Below are 19,591 nucleotides of genomic sequence, written 5' to 3' on the forward strand. Positions count from 1 at the left end.
ATAAACAAAGTTATTTACATTTGCGTATGCACTGAAATTTTAGATCTTCAAAAAACAGCTATCTTTTTTTTAAAGTTACTCCTAGGTGTTACAGTATGAAAATAGGTACTGGAAGCTGTAAACTAGCACCATGATTTTTTTGCACAACATAGGATAAATCTGCCGATAGTTATCAAAGCAATATGGATTTGCGTAGGTCGCTTATTGTTCACTTTATTGCTCAACTATGCGACGTAGCGCGGTAACTTGAGACTAATAATTCGAGAAAGATTGTTCTAAACGTCGAATGAGTTTTGCGACATGTCATTGAAAATTTTCCGAATCAATGGCAATATAAACAAAACGACCGATGTCCGTGTTTACTAGTAATGTACCAATTTTATAAAGGCCAATACAACGAACAACTTTTGAAGGAACCATTTTTCTGTAAAACCAACAAAAAAAATGACGTCAAATTATATCGTTTTAAATATTACAAAAAATTTTACCCAAAAATTTGTACTTAATTTCTCTGGCACACATCAGGATATCTTATTGAGCATCTAATAAATCTGTAAAAAAATTGCGGGGTTCTGTTTTTTTGGTAATAGGAGCTGAGGCATTGACTGCAGATATTGTAATATGTTTGAGGGTCCCTTAAATTTAAAAACTTGTATAACCCTATAATCGGAGCGAATCTAAGAATGATTAACACTTATTTAATATAATCGTACCAAAAGATGAGTCGCTTTATTTTTGTTGGTATAATCGAACCAAGGTTTTTGAGATTATTTTGGATCAAGAGATCGTTTATTGGTTTATAAGAATTAACCATAGAAACCCAATTGCCACTTTATTTAAAATCGAAAGACACTAATATTAATAGACATTATATAAACAAAAAAACGTAACTTGTCTTATCTAAGCTACATTTTAGATTAATATTTATTTTCGAAAGCATTCAGTTCTTCACACTTAACATTTATTTCCAGGGTCCCGATATGATATTGAATCTAGGTCGTATTTCCCTCCACCTAATTTGAACTCAACGCTATACGTATTATGTTGATCACGTATTGGGACGAATTATTGCTGCCTTGTTCAAAACACGAAATCTCCCTGAACTAAAAATTAGCGCGTAGGATAAAATTTATTGAAAGTAAAGTTCAGACGTTGTGTAAAGTATTGTCAAATTAATATTTTTAGCATTCCACGAGAAGTCATATGCATTTCCTTACATCATCTCTGATTTGATCTGTAATTGTTTCTACTAAGCTTGGACCTTGAGGTAAAACTTCTGGCTGCCGAGGAAATTAATCTTGATAATAGTTTGTAAGTGTGGTGTTTTTCATAACTGAAAATCTGTTCAAACGGATTTCGACCAAGAAAATTTTTAAGGTATATTCAAATGACGAGAAACACGTTTTCACCACCAAAAAAGCAGCACGTTTTTTCCATTTTTTGCACCGCCTAATGACCAATTTACAATCTACATCATATTTTTCACCTAAGCTATTGAGTTTAGAGGAAAATGTTTTGTATAAAATAGATGCATTTGCATACTCATCCTTCCTAAAATAATCTTCTCCTTCAGCCTCGACTAAGCACTGAAAAAATTCAATACTGCTTGAAACATTCATACGAATTTATTTCAGGAAAATATGAGAAGAAAATAGAATCACATGTCTTTGCTGATTTCACACAAAATTAAGTTAGTTTCAGAGTAGGAAATAATTTATCGCTTTATAAGCGCACGTTCATGTGTAAATACTTAATCTAAAGAAATTAAATGAATCGCAAAATTATGAATACTGATAATTCATTTCGTATAAAGTTTCGTGAAAAATAGGATTTGACATTGTTATATCACATATGAAGAACTGAAGGGTTTAAGGTGTAGAAAATTTTTGCAGAAAAGAACTTGTTTCTGGTTATTTCGGCATAATTTGAAGAGTTTTTGGTTCAATTTGATCTAGAATCTTTTCAATAGCCCGAAGGGCTTCTTAGAGCTCAAACGGTAAGAGAAAAATTATAGATGTAATCGAAGATCATGGGGAGGGAACAAAACATTGAATTGTTCGCGGAACTCCCGGTTTACAAATCGTATGTAGACACCTACAGACGTCTGTAACAGAGAGAAGAAAAAACACAGTATTTTATAAAAATTATTGCAAAATCAATTGATTGCACAAAAATATTATTCTGCATTATGTGTGATTTACACATAAAGTATGAGGAACAGAGAACTTCAGGCAGCCAGCAAACTACATTATAGTAGGTACAATTTATCTGCAACTCTTTTATCATCATCATCTAATACTATGACATTTACAATTTCTTATATTTTAAGTATTTATCTACATAAGTATTTTGGAAATTTACAACGTTCAGTCTGTCAATACTACTTACTAGAGCTTCCTCGAACACCTGATATCGATAACTATGTTACACTATTAAAGAATGCAACAGTGGTTAATGAAGAAACATCTTCAATGTAACCAATTCCTGATGTATGGTTACACCTGGTAACACACACATTTTCTCTTTCTATGTCACCTCCTGTGATGGATTCTCATCAGTTCAAGGTCAACTGTGTCATCTACTTTGCAGGTTGAACAAATAGTAGCAGCCGATACCAGTGACCTTCGATAGGTCAGAATCCACTACAGGAGACGTACATACATACATGTTTACAGATACTGTATCTAGTATATCCAAAGACTTTTGTTAATTGTCCAAAGTAATCAGTATAAAATTTAGTGATTCAAAGTGAAATCAAAAGGATATTTCGATGCATAGTGATTTCTGTCTTACCATGAATTATAGCTCTCACAAAATTACATTTATATAGAAAACTTACATAAGAAAATGACCATCTTTTTGTGGGACTCTTACTGGTTAATTATTGATATTCATCTGCATAATTTTCACTGTACAATATTGGCATCGTTCATTTAAACCTTCTGTTATAAAGTAGCTAATATCCTTGTGAATCCAACACAAGCAGCCATTACAGTTTGTCCGATACCCCACAGTAAAGCATATAAAGGCAGCATCTGATAGCCTGATGCACGGTAGACAAATGCTACTGCTGCGGAACTCAGAATTCCTGATGTTAACGGCAGCAATACCCCCATTATTATTATTAGCAGTGGGAAGAACCTGGATCAAATAAAATTATCCTGCCTTACATGGGTAAAAATGGAAATCAACAAATACAACTATATGCTCTGTGTTTTTCAAACTACAAAGAACACAAAAGACATCCATGTACTTACTTTCCATATTTATGTTTTCGTAATGTGGCAAAACAAATTGCTGCTGCAATGGTATGGACGAATATGGACGAAAATAATGCCCAGAGAAATATCTGATACCACATCTCTGGAAAATAATACATTATGACAAATTACAAAATGTGTTTGTGCCATAAAATCTAATTAACCATTTCCAATTAATTTTAGGAAGAAATTACATACGAAGAAATGAACTGAGTGGATTGTAAAGTGCATTTTCATCATTATTTGATGTTGCAGTAAGAGGTGTTGGCTCATTGGACATTGCTGTAGCTGAAATCACTTTGTGCAGCATCGCCTAGCAAGCAAAGACGCTATTAAGTACCATCAGAGGGAGGTCTCATCATAATGAAGCGAAATCTCCTAGGAAGATAAACACAAAGTAATTAATGGTACAAACACAGCATTGTCTACGAAAACATCAAGATACAAAATAAATAATGCTCAAACGTTAAACAAACGTTGATATGTGTGAAAATCGAGAGGGCAATTGGATATATGATACAATAAAATTACAGTGATTTTTCCCAAGCAGGTAATATTTTTTAGTGATAATAAATAGAAGCGAACAAGAAGTGACAGTTTTATGCGTATGCATATATATGTAGATGCGTTTCTTAGTACTAAATTAACTTCATTGAAAAGCGAAGGGCAGCAGTAATTTTATTACCTAAGTAACTTGATCAGCATGCCATGTGAATTATATTTTTACTTATGTCAGATCATCTGGCTGTCAAATTCCCGGAAGCTCGACTCGAAATTTTACCGAGATCTGTCAAAAGTCTACTTGTATGAGAATGCGTGTACTTGGTGCTCTCTGCTTGGTGGTGGTACGTATGTACCATAGACTTATAAAGAGTTGAGACTGCGCGGTCTTACAGGCCACTGAAGCTAAGACCGAAGAACAGACATAGTCTGGGCTGTTCTTTTTCCGTCGCGCGATCAAAAGAGTGGGGAGCAGCTGCGACGCGGGAAAAACGATATTGGATTTGCAGCAAAAGTGCGCATTGAATTCTTCAGTCAACTTCAGTCAACGCTGTGACCCTCGATCCTCGGTATAAGCATCCGCATAGAGAATGGATCATGTCTCCCTTACCTAAGCAATGCACGGAATATGTCCGCCGCTCTGGAAGCAAGATAAAGAATTATTAGTGACAATCCCTGTCTCTTTCTAAAGACCGCTGTTGACTGAAGATCTTCATCGACATAACGCAACGAGGACACGAATCGACCCGTATATGTTTTGTAAGGATTCTGTGCCCGTACTGCAATCTGTCTCTTTCTATTCGGCAGATACATTGTTGAACTACTCTCGCAGTCCATTCTCTATGTCGATGGGTGTAAATCCACTAGTTAGTAAGAAACATACCTTTAAGTAAAAACAAAATAAACTATAAACTATAAACATTGTACAAAGTGTAACTAGTAGATATTACGTAGTCATAAGTAGTTTAAAGCATATAACAAAAATACTTGGGTATTTGTAAAAATATTTCTTCCAAAAATAATTAAATGAAATATTATATTGACATGTATAGCAAAATAAACAATACTTCGTTAACAAATATCACTGCACATACAAAACTTGATTTAATCCCAGAGGGTAGGTATTACAACTTTGAATAACCCATTGTAAAACAATAAAATTAAAACACAAAAAAACTTTTAAACTGAGAAGGTTTTCCGGGAGACCATAGACTATCGCCGTACTATAGGCAACCTTACCTACATGGAGTAGTTCTGTTGGTAAAGAGATCAAATACATAATCAACACCTGTAACTGAGAAAATTGCACGTATGTACTTATATTCCAATATCGGTAAAGTTAAAAGTCAACAATTAAATAATTTCAAAACATCGCGACTTATCTACGGTGTCTTCACAGTTCCACCAAGATTACATGCCGCCCACTACAACTCCTGTCTTGAGCAAAGTAAGGTGAGTTGTATGTTAAATCATTACTCTTATACAAGTTCTTTCTCAAAGATTATACCCACAAGTTCCTCATGTTAATCCATTACGCGGTCTTTCCACGCTCGTCTAGTGTCCTTCAGTACACAATCGATATTGGCAACCAAAATGCTGATTTTAAGTATGTCCTAGTTCATTTTCGTGATTCAGTTTGAATCTAATTCTTAATTTATCGGACCAAGTGCTCGCAGCGCAGGCTTGCGACGGAAGCACGTAATATGGTTCGACAGCTATCCGTGCACACGTCGAGTTGATCCTCCTTTAACGTCCACGTGTCAGCCATCTTGAGATGGTTTTTTGTTCGCGGGCTGACCGATGAATTTAATACAAGTGATGAGTTCGTAGGATACGTAGTAGCCTGTTAGCACGATCCAATAATATCCGACGTTCGTTCGATTTATTTCCGTTAAATTCATCGCAACCACTCTGAAAATAGCTACGGCTTGTGGTGAAAAAAAAGACAAGGAGTGACCAGAGTGACCGCGCAATCTCCATGCGATTCGAGTAATTTGCGGTCATCGAAAGAAGCAACACTTCAGTATATACTACTATAAAAAGAAAAGAACGAAAAATAATCTGAAAAAACCCGAGTGTTATTGGTTGTTTCTAGAATTAAATCTTGTTTTCACTCTAAACACAGCCGTGGAAGAGGATACGTACATAGGAAACACGAGTTTCGAGTGAGATGGCCAAGAAAACGTACGACCTTTTATTTAAATTGCTATTGATTGGCGATTCTGGTGTTGGAAAAACGTGTATTTTATTCAGATTTTCGGACGATGCTTTCACGACAACATTTCTCTCTACGATAGGTAAGGAATATTATCTTCTTTAATCTCATCCATGTAAAGTGCGTTACACATTCATTTCCGACGATGACGACACAGTTGTAAAAACAAATGACTTGTACTTGGTAGGTTGAAAAAAATTCATCGTATACAAACACGCATTGCGTGCACGATAGTGTACGTGTATCGAACTGATAGCTTCAATAAAACTCGTCATCTTTTAAAATGTTGCAACTTATACGCGCCATATTATTATTGCTAGTCAAATTAATCCTTGAATATGTTAATTATTAATACCACATACGTTGGTACAAAAACGCATAGGATGCGGTCTAGCTGCTGCATGCTTTGTTCCCCGAGACTGAAATTCTTTGACTATAAATAGATATTTCTTTTATTGAGGTACAGTCTCATTATGCGAGCCAGATCATTTAAATTGATCAATAATATATGATATATTGAAGATGAGCGAGTAAACCCTTCCAAAGAGTAGAGGAATATTCTGTAGCAGACACTTTCTCCATTTAACTCGTTATATTATACATATGTATTTCATTTATTGCAATCTCACCGCATTACCATAAGATGAGAGACAATCTGTAACGACTACTTTTTTTGATTCTATAATTATTGCTAAATGTTGTATGGAAATAACACTGTCCCACATGGACTTTCCATTATAAAATAAATCAAGCTTCTTCGATAAGCTTTTTTAATTTTTCAATGTCGAACATGGGACTGTTGATGGAAACTTTTGATCATTTCGAGTTATTAAAAAAATTGGCTCCGAGTGTGACGGAAACATTTTCGAGTTACTAGTTGTGACTAATGGTACACAAATGAGATGGTTCTTGCTTTACTCCGTTCCAATTTTCATTAACCGCTGAGGTGATTCAAAGCTGCTGGGAATAGTTTGGCATTTGGTACAAAATAAAATCATGAAGTTAATCAGTTAACCTGTTTTTTGATGCTGGGAAATAATCAGTGTCTATTGGACAGCGCGATCTATTGTGATATGAAAATATTGTGGTTAGCTCATCATCATTGTTAGTGAAATACTCAGCTTTCTGCCGGTTCTTAATTTTCATGTTTATTTTTCTTGCAATATGTATATCAGGGGGCTGCTTTTAATTTGGAAAGTAACAGCAGGGATAGCTTCCATGATCCTAGTGGTTGAGGCCTGGTATTTTGGGAGACACGATTTTATTTATCACATTTAATAATATTTCATGTTAAAATCGTGTTAAGGGAGGTATCACTACAGGCATGACGCATGGATTACACTCTGAGTCAACTATAGATTAGGAATAATGAATGAGGCACTCGATGTCGAGTACCTCTGCCTTTCGCTTCATTTTGGTATCTGTTATTCATTGTTTCAGTGAAAGCTCATGCGTCATTGTCTTTAGTATCAATTGTATGTGAACATTGATAGTATCTCTTGTTTTACTACTATTGTTACTACTATTGTAAGTCTGTACTACTATAATACTAATTTCAGTATATATACCATGAAAAAACATTCTGAACTGTCAAGATATCGTACGTATTACGAGCAGAACAATATATATTTGGCGAGGAATACTATACATACCTAAAGTGTCGATCGATCAGGCTTGATCAAAAACTTTGATACTGAATTTCAGTAAGTAGTTCTTTGTAGGTTATTGAAACCTGGTAAGCAAAAAATTATGAACTTAATACCGATAATTCATTTGTCGATTATTGGAATTTAGTATTGGTGATAGTTACGAGTTTTCGATCAAGTTTGCTCAATCGAAACTTCTGATACATAATATTCAATTACAATGATATCAAATAAACCAATTTTTAAATGAATGCGATATGGTTGAGAAACGTATAACTCAAGTTTCAGTTCGCAGCAAGTAATGTCAGATTGAAATAAAAACTGTTACCTCCATGCCTATCAGAATGAGCTTGTCAAGAACTTCGTTCAAAATAGAGATTAGGAATCCTTTGAAACCAGTTGCAACTATCAGTTGATTATTGCTATTAGCTGTTATTTGTTTTGGTACCTAGTTGCTGAATCTTCACAATCTCAAATCCTGTACACAGGGTGGCCCAGGACTATCGCCCCATAGGCTATTATTGTGTTTCTTGCGAAAACCTGCGACAAAAACATTATTTAATTTTGGTAAAAAAGTTCTTGTTTGTGAACAAGACAGCAGGTCAGCGAATGACAGTCAAATTACAATCCGCCAGTGCTATTGTGAGCCATCAGACGCTACTGAATTGGCCAACTTCACACGGCTGTAATTTACAAATAATAAATTTCTCATGAGAAATGAAAAAAAAAACAAATGTGCCAGCTGCAGATTTTCATGAGAAATACATAGATAGCCTATGGAGCGATAGTCTCAGGTCACCCTGTGCAATGTACGTTTTCCAGAAATCATTACAAATCAACACAAAATGTGAACACTACACATTTGCAATATTTACTTAGCGTAGACATGCACTTAAGCTTGTATTTAAATATTAATGGCATAGTATTGGTTGTGTATGCGAGTTTTAACAGACTGTTTTACAACATGAAAGTATATACACACATCTTTTTCATGTTTTAATTTCATTTTCATGGAAAATTTTTTTGTAAAACTATGCGCTAAATCTTATTCATGAATACAGAGCTTGCATGGGCTGCATGACTATTGTTTAAATCACTTGCTGTGATTGCGAGTACTACTAACAGAGTCTTCAGACCAAGTTTGGAATTGAAATAAGTTTAAAAATTTTGGTCGATTGCAGGATAAATTACATAGCGGGACAGGTAGTAGAAGGTAGTGAAAGTTTGTTTTAGAGAACTTGATATATCTTTCCTTGCTAGTCTTGTCGCTAATCCTTTACCTATGTCCCTCTTCCGTCAGTCAGTAGCATTTTCCACATTTGTGGACACGCGTGACGGACGTCTGTCCCTTTCAATCGGTCTTCCAAATTTCTCGGGTCGCTCGAACGTTATTAAATTTAATTAGGCCCTTGTCACGTTAGGCCCACGGTAGTATCCAATCGTCTTCCTGCGGGAAAGCTGTGGAAGGCTGTACATAGCCTGTACCGTCGACAACTGGATTGCAGAGATGCTCCTGCCGCATTACCTGGTTGATCCGGGACTGAGTTATTGACCGCGCATTCCTCCAAATGGCACCCCACTGCCATTGGCGTTGCTGTGCGATCTATTCCTTAACTTGGAAAGATGCTCAGGTAATTGTTTTAAAAGTTTTTCACATCCTGGAATTCAGTTTCGGCAATGGGGTTTATTTTTTATTGTTATGTTTTTTTTTTTTTTTCTTGTTAATTAATCATGTTTATATTTCATTTTTAATTTTCTTTCAAGTTGTAGATAGATCTGAACATTCAATTAGATAGACAGATTATATCTCTCGGCAGAAGCATCTCCTCTGGTGTGTATTTTTCAATCTTTGGCCTGTAGTCTCGCTGATAGAATAATATTATACAGGTTATCCAAATATATCAAAAAATCATCAGGCATTTAAAATCAGTAGATCAATGGTGGAATATAAATATTGAAAAATTCTCCCTGCTATGGTCTCAATTCACTCTACCTAGGCTGTTCAATTTTTCGTATCTGTTAATATTTAATGGAAGACAGTTGTCGAAGTAGATGACAAAGATAAAAATTGACGCATGCACTTATTATTAAAAACAAACCAGTTTCTATTAACAATGGAAATGTCGGACTGTGATACTTGGTAACACAAAATTTAAATGTACTGCTCTAACTATGCTGTATTTAATTTTAAAACAGTCGCCAAACTATTTGTTACACTGCACTAACTCAACATAACAAAACATAAGATTGCCTTGCACAAAGTTTTCTGCATCTTTTTATTCAAATAATTCACCTGAAATGATCTAGTGATAGCTTACTTCTCGGTACCATATTGCTTTGCCCGTGGCTACTTTTGTACCTAATCAATGGCAAATTACCGTCAGGTTTTTAGTCATGCGTTTTTCACAGCCAACGTCTACTTGTTCGGAACCATCACAAGATAATTTCATGTCCCTCAGATTTTATTATGTACTTTTACGTACCGAAAACTTGAATAATTACTTGTAGAAAACACAACATCCAAACTGATTAAGTCCTTGTTCACAGTGGTTATTTTATGTTAGTCTTGGCTTTGCTGGTAAATTTTTTGGTTTCGGTCTGTCTTGTCTCAATCAGATGCTTAATTACCATGAACTGCATGATGAACAAAGGTACAATTGATTTGTAATTTTATTTTCATGCCTTCTTACCAAACAGTCCAGAAACCATTTTAACACATTAATTAATATTCACATATAGAGAATATTATCTTGGTGGAATACCTAAATGGTAATCTTCATACCAGTCAGAAATGTGTAATGGACATGATTCACTACTCATGTGTAATTTCCTTAGATAAGGCACTGAAGATGTTGATAAGAAGCTATTTTACGTTGACTTTCGAATAACAATCAGAGGAAATTACTTATACTTGATGATGTTGGCTGTTTTCAGTGAAAAAAGTTTCATGATCGTATTTGTCATTTTTCACTCTACAAAAAAAAGTTTAAAACAATCTGCTTCTAACGTTGTTGAGGCTCTCTTCGCTGCGGTCTGGCTTGTCTATTTATGCATATGTATATCGCTATTACTACATCGATTATCTGTAGTGAAGTTGTAACAAATGATCCTTAATATATTTCTATTCTAAATTACAAACGGAAAAACAAAAACAGGGAAAAGTAATATTGTAGCAACTGTGCAAGGAGAATGTATTCACGGTGATTTCAACGGCGATTTAACTGAATGCGTGTCCATGACTAATAACGTTTATAGGCAGGTCGTAGATTTCAAAACTCATTAAACAGTACGCTCATCACTAGTGTAGAGTTCTCTTATTCTATCTTATGGTACTGTGGGAGGTAACATTTTAAAACGCAAATACTACCTCAAGTTATTATAATAGTTTACTGCTAATTTTTACTCCTAACATTTTTCTGTACTTTCTACAATCATAATAAACATGTTAAATGTGATGTAATACTAATAGTGTCAATAATCATAGTAATAATAAAACAACTTTCGTGTTCAGGTATTGATTTCAAGATAAAAACAGTGGAATTGAGAGGGAAGAAGATCAAACTACAAATATGGTAAGTTTATTGTTTTCAAAAAATGCCCATCAAAGTCGGCTTTTCAACGATTTTTTAAGAATGTCTTACTTATGCAAAAGACAGTAGTGTTCGGTCTGTTACCATTACACATAATGGTGTAATATTGAAAACAATCTGGCCATTTGGGGAGTTGGAAAAGTCAAGAAAGTGATATAAGCTCATTTTTCTTCCCCACTCGCTATAAAAATTTATGTATGTTTTCTTTGAAATTTCCTACCAATTGCATCGAAGTCTATGTTTTTCTGGAAAGTTGTGTATAAAAAATTCCATGTCATTATCTAAGTACAAAGGTGGATGTTTACTTCTAGTTAAATGACTGTCCTATATCTGCCAGCACAAAATTACTTGTAGTAGAACATTACGCACTTATGTATGACGAATAACATCTTTCAGGGACACAGCTGGTCAGGAAAGATTCCACACTATAACAACTTCATACTACAGAGGTGCTATGGGAATCATGCTCATATATGATATTACCAATGGCAAGAGCTTCGAAAACATTGTCAAATGGCTGAGATACATTGATGAAGTGAGTATCGAAAATATCGTTCTATAATGTCTGCTTCATGGGAAAACAGTGCTAATCGACAAACGCTGAAACAGGATTTTATCCAGCACAGAATATAATTATTATACGTACCCATCTGCTAGGTCTGTCTGAATAAGAAGAAAAAAACGCGCATATCAATTACTTTTTTTTATACAAGCTCGAAGATTTGCATATCTAACATATGTCGACCTGTCACACAGATGCTCATACATATTTTTTTTCACCAGCACGCTAATGAGGATGTTGAGAAGATGATATTGGGCAACAAGTGTGACATGCATGAAAAGCGCGTTGTTAGTACGGAAAGAGGCGAGGCAGTGAGTATCAATTTATAACTACAGAATAGTTGATCATTTAATCTTAATTTATTCGCAAAATCACTACACTTAACTATGTACGGATCGATTTGTGAGCACAAAACTATACAAAAGTTTGACTCAAGCAATGGTGGTACCACTAGTCACTAACGCACGACCTGAAGTGTGTCTACCATTTCAGATTACATATTTTTTTTTATTCAGTTATCTAGCAAACCGTTGATTACCAATATAAAATTGACTAGCTGTTTAAAAACTTTTTCTATTGAAATGCTAATTGTTTTGTAATCGGTTACAGATTGGTAGAGAGCATGGAATAAAATTCATGGAAACATCAGCCAAGTCAAACGTAAACATCGAGCGGGCATTTATCGAGCTCGCAGAGGCTATTTTAGAAAAAACAGCGGGTAGTGAACCTCAGGAAGCACCGGATCGTTTAACGGTCGATCGTAGAGTTGAAAAAAGTTCAAATCGCTGTTGCTAACTGTATATTAGGAGTTTATATTATATAAAACTTGCATAATTAGCTGAGTATCGACGAATATTGCCAGCTTTATTTCGTTAGTATGATAATTAGCAATTACCTATTATTTTTTATTGTTATCTTTATAATAATTTAAATTAACAATATAGTAACGCGTCAGTTAATGATAATATTCGTACTAGTTATCGAGTTTATTTATATCTATAAGGTGACAAGAAAACGAGAGAGAGAGAGAGATTCGATATGTACATATGTATGTATGTAGCGTATGTCGCGGGAAAAAAAGAAGGAATCTAAGTTTACAACAAGTCTGCGCGGTTAGCAGTTAGATAACTGAAGGATCAATTCATTTACACATTACAATATTTTACGCATTGTATTTGAAATTTTGAAAACTACACAGAAATATTGTACATCTCGCAAGTTTTAAAAGTTTCTATGTTTCATGTAATGTGTAGTCAGTGTTGATAGAATCATCTGCAATCAAAAGTAATAATCAATTAAGTCTAGTATATTTATGGAAGAACTATTCGAATCATATTTAAGAATAATTAATCATATTCGGCTTTATTCAATGGGCAATTGGAAATAAATTACGATCCATGGCTTGTTGGTCAAATTGATAAAACGTCAAAATAAGTCAAATTTAGAACAAATTAAAGTTGAAAGATGGAGTAAATCAGAAATAAACGAAGGAAAAATATCTTGATTCTTACTGGAACATTTACAGTCTTCCCAGTTAACTTGACAATTGTACTAACCTCTCAACAAGTTGAAATAATCTTAGACTAAGTTTATACGACGTCATTTTTTTTCCGATGTTTACTATACTGCTTTTATTCAATCAGTGGTAAAAGTGCGTGTATCAGCAAACTTATATTCAAAATAATAACTATCGAACGACAACTGTCGTATAAATGAAGTCATAGTTTTAATTCGTCCAGCCGTTAAGTGTTAAGAAACACGCTATACTTAAATTACCACCTAATGAAAAGTCATGCCTTGTTTTTTAGAATTATACCCTAACTCTGCCTCTGAGTATATGGAGATCTTCTGTTTGGCTTTACCCGGTGTCAATGATTACTTGTTTTCGATCTTAACAGTTTTGTTGCTATCACGCTGCAAAACAGAAAACCATTTTATAAAAGTATAATTCTCTTAAATTTGGATTCATTCGGAACTAACAGATTTCGCAGGTTTAACGAACAAGTTTTTTTTTTTTTTTTTTTTTTTTTTTATTAAAGAAATTCCGGTTTATAATGCTTTTTTGGCAGATTCGTGGTTGAAAATTTTTACATTCGCTTTTCTCGGGATTCCAAACACAGCTTTACAATGTTCCGTTACTAAGCATGGTCATCTTTTGTCGAGAATTCTGGGAACGAAACACGCAATTTTAAACTTTTATCCGAGATGCATGTATGCACCTAAAGTTCAAATGTTATAAATTTTTAATGAAATCGAAAATCCCAAATAAAGTTATGAAAATTTAGAAGTTCAGCAATAAATTGACTAATATTAACTTCACAAACTTAAAAATTTTTACAATTGCAAAAGTTGAGGTGCAATCATTTTTAATGAGTACTGTTAAAATTTTTTGCTTTCTAAAATAAAATTTTGCATGAATAATGAATGGAAATTGATTGATTAAAGAATCATGAAAACACCCATATCGTTTAGACTTTCACTTGCCAAACGTTCATAAAAATGTTAGGTAACACGCATTTCTTTTCAACCCTAAATTTCCATAAATACCTGAAGTTTACGATTGATGTTAATACTAAGAAAAAAGAAAAGAAAGTTGCATCGACAAGAAATAAAAATTGTCAGAATATCGAATATCGATGCAATTTAAAGATTGTAGGTATTAATTTATAGAAACATCTTATTTTCTGTAACAGTAAACCATAATAGTTTCTGGTAAATGAAAATCGCAACATTAAGGTGAAATACCTTACACAAACATTCTTGTTCCTATATTTACTATTATTATTAGTAATTACTGAAAATCCAAGGCCAGAGAATGAGGGTACAAAAGTCACATCGAAACTTTGAACTCTACTGAATCGTGTGACAGCATAGACTGATCTGTATCATTTTTAAATTCAGAATTCGTGTTACTTTTTCGTTTTTAAGGCCTATCGTACCGTCAAAAACGTGGCTTTATTTTCTGCTATATTTTTTAAAATCGTAATTCCGTATAGCACGATCATATAGTCAGCGATCTTGTAAGCCATTGCACATGTATGTTTTAATATACATACCTAATAATAATATACATACTATACTTCTTGTGATACATTATGCGCACGATCAAATGCTATTGAGTGTTCAGGTAGGCATTAAAAAGGACATACCAAACAGAACACTTTGATAAAATTGTTTCTACGTAAAGCCAATAAAATTTTTATATGTATTACCGTGTCTAATAAATAATTCGTATTAGGAATAATTATTTCACTCAATTAAAATACCTGTTCTCCGAAGAATTCTAAAAAATTCTACATGAGGTTTCAGCCGATGCTTTTATACGTATATTATATTTCTAGCTGTCTCAGCAGATGTTATCTTACTCTTTCCGATAGGTGCGCGATAATGTGTTAACAATATGGAAAATAAGTAAACAATCGCCATCTATCTGATATTATCATAGCTACGAATTATCGTCTCAACAATACAAATACATTGTACGAATATGACCTCAATCGGTGAATTCATTCAGAAGTTACACAAACACTGACAGACGTACCAAAAAATTATATATATATATAAAGTTATAAATATTTTTATTAACAAATAATTAGCCACAACACTATTTACAAGAGTTTCGACAAGGCCAAAAAACGTACGGCCAAAAAACAATATCGAAAAAAACACCTAACGCAGTTCTCTTCTTATCCCCATTCCTCAATTTGTAATCACGCAGGTCCGAACAACTTGCAAAAGACAATTTCTTGCAGGAGGCCTCACACGAAATTTTTTCCGGACATCGCATACATGTCTTTACCTGTGCCGAATGAATGCCTATCTAGGTAAGGAGATACAGCTTAGCAAGTTTTGAAAAGGGTATCTAGTCAAGCCGCATGGCTAAAAAATTTTCCTTATTTGATTTTCTAATGACATCTTTAATCGGCTATAACAAATATTTTCGCCACTTACTCAGGGTGGCGAAAAACCGAGAAAACCGAGAATAGCCAGGGAATCACGTTGTTCTACCGGGAAAAATGTATTTTTCCTTGTTCTTTCAAAAAGTAGTTTAAAAAGCCCAACTGTTGTTCGTCAATTTACAGTCAGCTAATCTTGCCTTACGAAATACTATCGTTTGATTTTCATACCCCCCTGTTCTTGTATACAATTTAAGCCGTTCAACGTTTTGCAAATTTGTTGACAAAAGATAATGGAATACTGAATTTTTTTCCAGAAAACGTCAGATAATTTTATCACTGTAAAATTGTGGCCACCCTGTTTTCAATTGACGTATGAATTGAAAAATATTTTTTTTTAATTTATTTTAGATAAATTATATGCCTATTACGAACAAAATCAGAAATTCTGCAAAGCTGAAGTCACAACGCGATTTCTGCACACGTATAGAAATTTAATGATCGGAATATAAGTTACCTTCTGCTTCACACCTTCTTCGAATATCTGAAAAGTATAAATCACCGATGATAGCTGAGTCTTGATCTGTTTTATGGATACTATTCCCATTGACTGAAAAATCACTGGATATCTAAGATTAATTCATGAAGGAATAAATCTGATGAAATACAGTGCACATTTGCTTCTGTAATTACACAGGCTCACTTTATTCGAGGAACTCTCATTTTCCGTGGGTATCGTCAATACAATATCGGGCGTTGATTCATTAGTAACATAATGAGTCACGTTTTTCGATTTCTTTGGAGGCTTATGTGACTTTCGGTTTTCCAGATTCCTGTTTGACGAACAAATTGCGTACTTTTTAAGGTGACGGTCATTTTTTTTTACCACTCGCAAACATTTTTAATGACGAAAAAATTAGTCGACAATTTAAATCTACGAAAATCGTGAACTATCGAAATACCTTTAAAGATGAAATGATTTCTAGGTAATTTAATATTTTAGAAACAAGCAGGAAAACCAATCTATCTGGAAGGGCTACTTGTAGAACTTTTCGCCAATTCTATTATTTGCGAAAATAATAATTTTAGACACAACGATATTGATTCTTGCAACAAAGAGAAAAAAACGCAGAAACAGCTCAGCCGAATTTGCTCAAAATCTCTTCAGTTCTGAGTTACAAATAACTCCACCGATTCGGACCAAAATCATCGAAATCCGTTCATTCGTATCGAAGTTAAAATTAACGAATTGTTAAGAGCCGTCAGTGAATGTGGCTTCAAATCGTTAGCATGGCACATCATGCTATCAAATATATGAATTTGCTAAAATTTGAACACTTGAAGACAAAATATTTCCGACTTACTTGTCGAACTTTTTTCCTCTCGGCACGGATCTCTTTTCCGAGATATTGTTCGCACAAAAGTCATCGCATTTCTTCTCTATTTGAACGGATTTTTCCTCAATTGAATCGGTCTTCTCTCTGCTGGAAGCTTCGAAACTACTTTTTGACAATTTTGAACTTATTGACGCATTTGACTGTAAGTTGGGCTCCGGCTGAGGTATCGTTTTGGATAATTCCTGTGCATATTACAATTGATCGTTTGTACAAAATAATCGATATTGAATCTGGAATTTTCAAACGAACCTTTCCATTTGCTTCGAAGTATCGGGCTTTACAATTGTGAGTACATTTTACACAAGGAACCGGTGCGTCACCCTCTGATCTTTCCAGGTTGTAAAGGCAAAAATACCTTTTACAGGGTGCGGGACGAAGCTTCTTTCTCTTATTGCGGAATTTCGTGAAGCACGAGCAGAAAAACAACTTCGAGTAGTAGTTAGATTTTTTTCGAATAGGTTTAAATCTCACTTCCCAACAATTGCAAGGTCTCAATAGGTGATCGTTATAAGGGTCACAAATTTGAGTTTTCTCTACAGACGCGTATAATTCTTCTGCGTGATTGGCATTTTGACAAGGAGCCTTAGGTTCCTGAGGAGCTTTCGAGACTTTTTGTGTTTCTTTTAAAACGGTCGTATTAAATTTTTTTTCCTTTGAGTATTTAGACGGTTTTGGTCGACTCTCAGGTCGCTTGCAAGCTTTTGTTTCCCTCGACGGTTTAACGCCAGTTTCTGCCACTGGTTGCTGCGGATTTCCTAAGCTTTCATTCTTTTTAGGCGTCCTACAGCAGCTTGAGAACCAAGACCAGACGCGATGTATGATAATTTCGGTTTCCCTTGTTCACAAGCTTAAAGGGCATTGTGATCATCTGACAAATTTTTATTTTCTTCCACGTACGAGTCAAATATTAAGCATTGTAAAACACTTCGTTCAAAGGGAGAAGCAACTGAAATTACTAATTGCAAGTCCAGCATTTTTCTATATAGAAGCGAATGGACATATGGCTACTTCATTTTGGACAAAAAAAATTTCACAATCCATTTTGATAGTGTTCCTAGCATCTATGCGAAGAATGTCTTGGATGAATTTTTTGAAGACTCCGAATTGAAGAGACAAATTTAAACCCATACTTCATATTAATTACACCACGAATTTCGCCACATTAGTTTATTCTACAAGGAGGGAAAGAATTATTTGAGTCAAGTGATATTCGTTTGATTCAACTAAATGCTATAGTTAAATGCGACGAACACAATACTTACTTAATTCGACAAATTACTCTTGTCGGACGAAATACTTGTGACAACTTAATACAGAATTGAATCGAGCCTTTGAAATCTTTGAATGATCATGTTGTGACTATCCATTTATTCAAGATAACACGGCGCAAGTTCGTTACGATAATGTGAAATTTGTATCAAGAAAATGTGAAACTGAAATCACTAAAAATTTTATTTAACGCTCCTGAATCGTTTTTTTTTTTAAATAATAAATTGTTGTGTCAAAACAATTTGAGTTTATTTTAATTTATGTTATGTTGAGTCAAGAGTTCAATGGTAGTATCAGGTAATGAAAATTGTTGTAACAAAAATCTTTTGCATTGAGTGTCCATTAAGAATTATTGCGAAGCGCAGAAAACGAATTCCTCGAACGATATTATTTGTGATTTGTAATAGTTTTTGTTTAGTTATAGTCAATATTAATTGCGATGACTCGAAATTCACGTTTACTTTGAAGGTGTCCTGGAAACACGTGAAAAAATTGTCGACGTTAATATTTGGCCTGTTGAGAATGATGCAAAATCTATAAGGAAATGGGAAAAGTATGGGTTTCTAAATTTTTTTTGCATGAAAAATGGAAATCCTTATATGACTATTGATTCTAACATCTAGCTTAAAAAAAAAAAAAAGAAAAAGGATTGAGACGTCTCGAACGTAGCAGTGCAGAGGTCAAAACGTTATTTAACATTTTTTTTAGCCATGCATCAATTGTTTTCACTTTTGACTGCCCAAAAACGAATAGCTAATAGCACACCGGCCATTTCAGCTGCATCTCTCCTTAAAACTAATAATAATTGCTTATATTACGTTATATGTTAAATATTTTGACGGAGATGATTCTAAATCTGAATATACGAACTCATAGAATTAATAATGCAACGTACAAAAAAATTGGTACAGACATGTATTGAAATAATAAAGCTTACCATTCATTTTTTACTAACGATTTATTTTTATCTCGGCACCTCCTTTCACAGGATGAACAATTTCTCGTCGGAGTTGCAACGGAACATGTTCGTCGGGAAGTCTTTGCTCTAGAAGAAAGTTAAGTTGAGTTGAAAATCCATGTTATAGTACGTATGTAAATATTCATACATGCAGATATAGAATTATCGCTCGTTGCAGGAGTCGGATTTTTTTTCTTGAACAACTTTTCAAGCAATTTTTAAGTCGGGAAATAAGGAAACCTAGATTTTGCCATCAGAAACGAATTTGATTAACTGAAATTTCGAATGGTTCGAATA

At 34.1% G+C, this 19,591-nt stretch overlaps 2 protein-coding genes across 3 annotated transcripts; one reads left to right on the forward strand and one right to left on the reverse strand.

The window, feature by feature from the left end:
• Positions 1-792: 792 nt before the first annotated feature.
• On the reverse strand, positions 793-4,155 carry LOC124212563 (transmembrane protein 170A). Of its 2 annotated transcripts, none has more exons than XM_069133571.1 (4): positions 3,988-4,155; positions 3,459-3,638; positions 3,258-3,363; positions 793-3,141 (listed from the first exon to the last, which is right to left on the reverse strand). In XM_069133571.1, exons 2-4 carry the CDS (start codon positions 3,568-3,570, stop codon positions 2,946-2,948), a joined length of 414 nt encoding a protein of 137 aa, XP_068989672.1. In that variant the 5' UTR covers positions 3,571-3,638; positions 3,988-4,155; the 3' UTR covers positions 793-2,945. The 2 variants fall into 2 exon arrangements, with proteins under 2 accessions (XP_068989672.1, XP_046468681.1); XM_046612725.2 differs by having other exon boundaries at positions 794-3,141; positions 3,946-4,155.
• A 1,391-nt stretch (positions 4,156-5,546) lies between these two features.
• Rab10 (RAS oncogene family member Rab10) lies at positions 5,547-15,018 on the forward strand. Its single transcript, XM_046612724.2, has 5 exons — positions 5,547-6,058; positions 11,134-11,194; positions 11,609-11,747; positions 11,996-12,085; positions 12,384-15,018. Exons 1-5 carry the CDS (start codon positions 5,932-5,934, stop codon positions 12,567-12,569), a joined length of 603 nt encoding a protein of 200 aa, XP_046468680.1. The 5' UTR covers positions 5,547-5,931; the 3' UTR covers positions 12,570-15,018.
• The last annotated feature ends 4,573 nt before the right edge of the window (positions 15,019-19,591 follow it).

The sequence above is a fragment of the Neodiprion pinetum genome, chromosome 2 (genome assembly GCF_021155775.2).
Source record: "Neodiprion pinetum isolate iyNeoPine1 chromosome 2, iyNeoPine1.2, whole genome shotgun sequence".
Lineage (NCBI taxonomy): Eukaryota > Metazoa > Arthropoda > Insecta > Hymenoptera > Diprionidae > Neodiprion > Neodiprion pinetum.

Coding starts and splice junctions, on each gene's coding strand:
- LOC124212563 (XM_069133571.1), bottom strand. CDS start 3,570: ATGCTGCACAAAGTGATTTCAGCTACAGCAATGTCCAATGAGCCAACA. Junction 3,364..3,458: donor TCCACTCAGTTCATTTCTTC/GTATGTAATTTC, acceptor ATTATTTTCCAG/AGATGTGGTATCAGATATTT. Junction 3,142..3,257: donor CGAAAACATAAATATGGAAA/GTAAGTACATGG, acceptor TATTTGATCCAG/GTTCTTCCCACTGCTAATAA.
- Rab10 (XM_046612724.2), top strand. CDS start 5,932: ATGGCCAAGAAAACGTACGACCTTTTATTTAAATTGCTATTGATTGGC. Junction 11,748..11,995: donor GGCTGAGATACATTGATGAA/GTGAGTATCGAA, acceptor TTTTTTCACCAG/CACGCTAATGAGGATGTTGA. Junction 12,086..12,383: donor GTACGGAAAGAGGCGAGGCA/GTGAGTATCAAT, acceptor AATCGGTTACAG/ATTGGTAGAGAGCATGGAAT.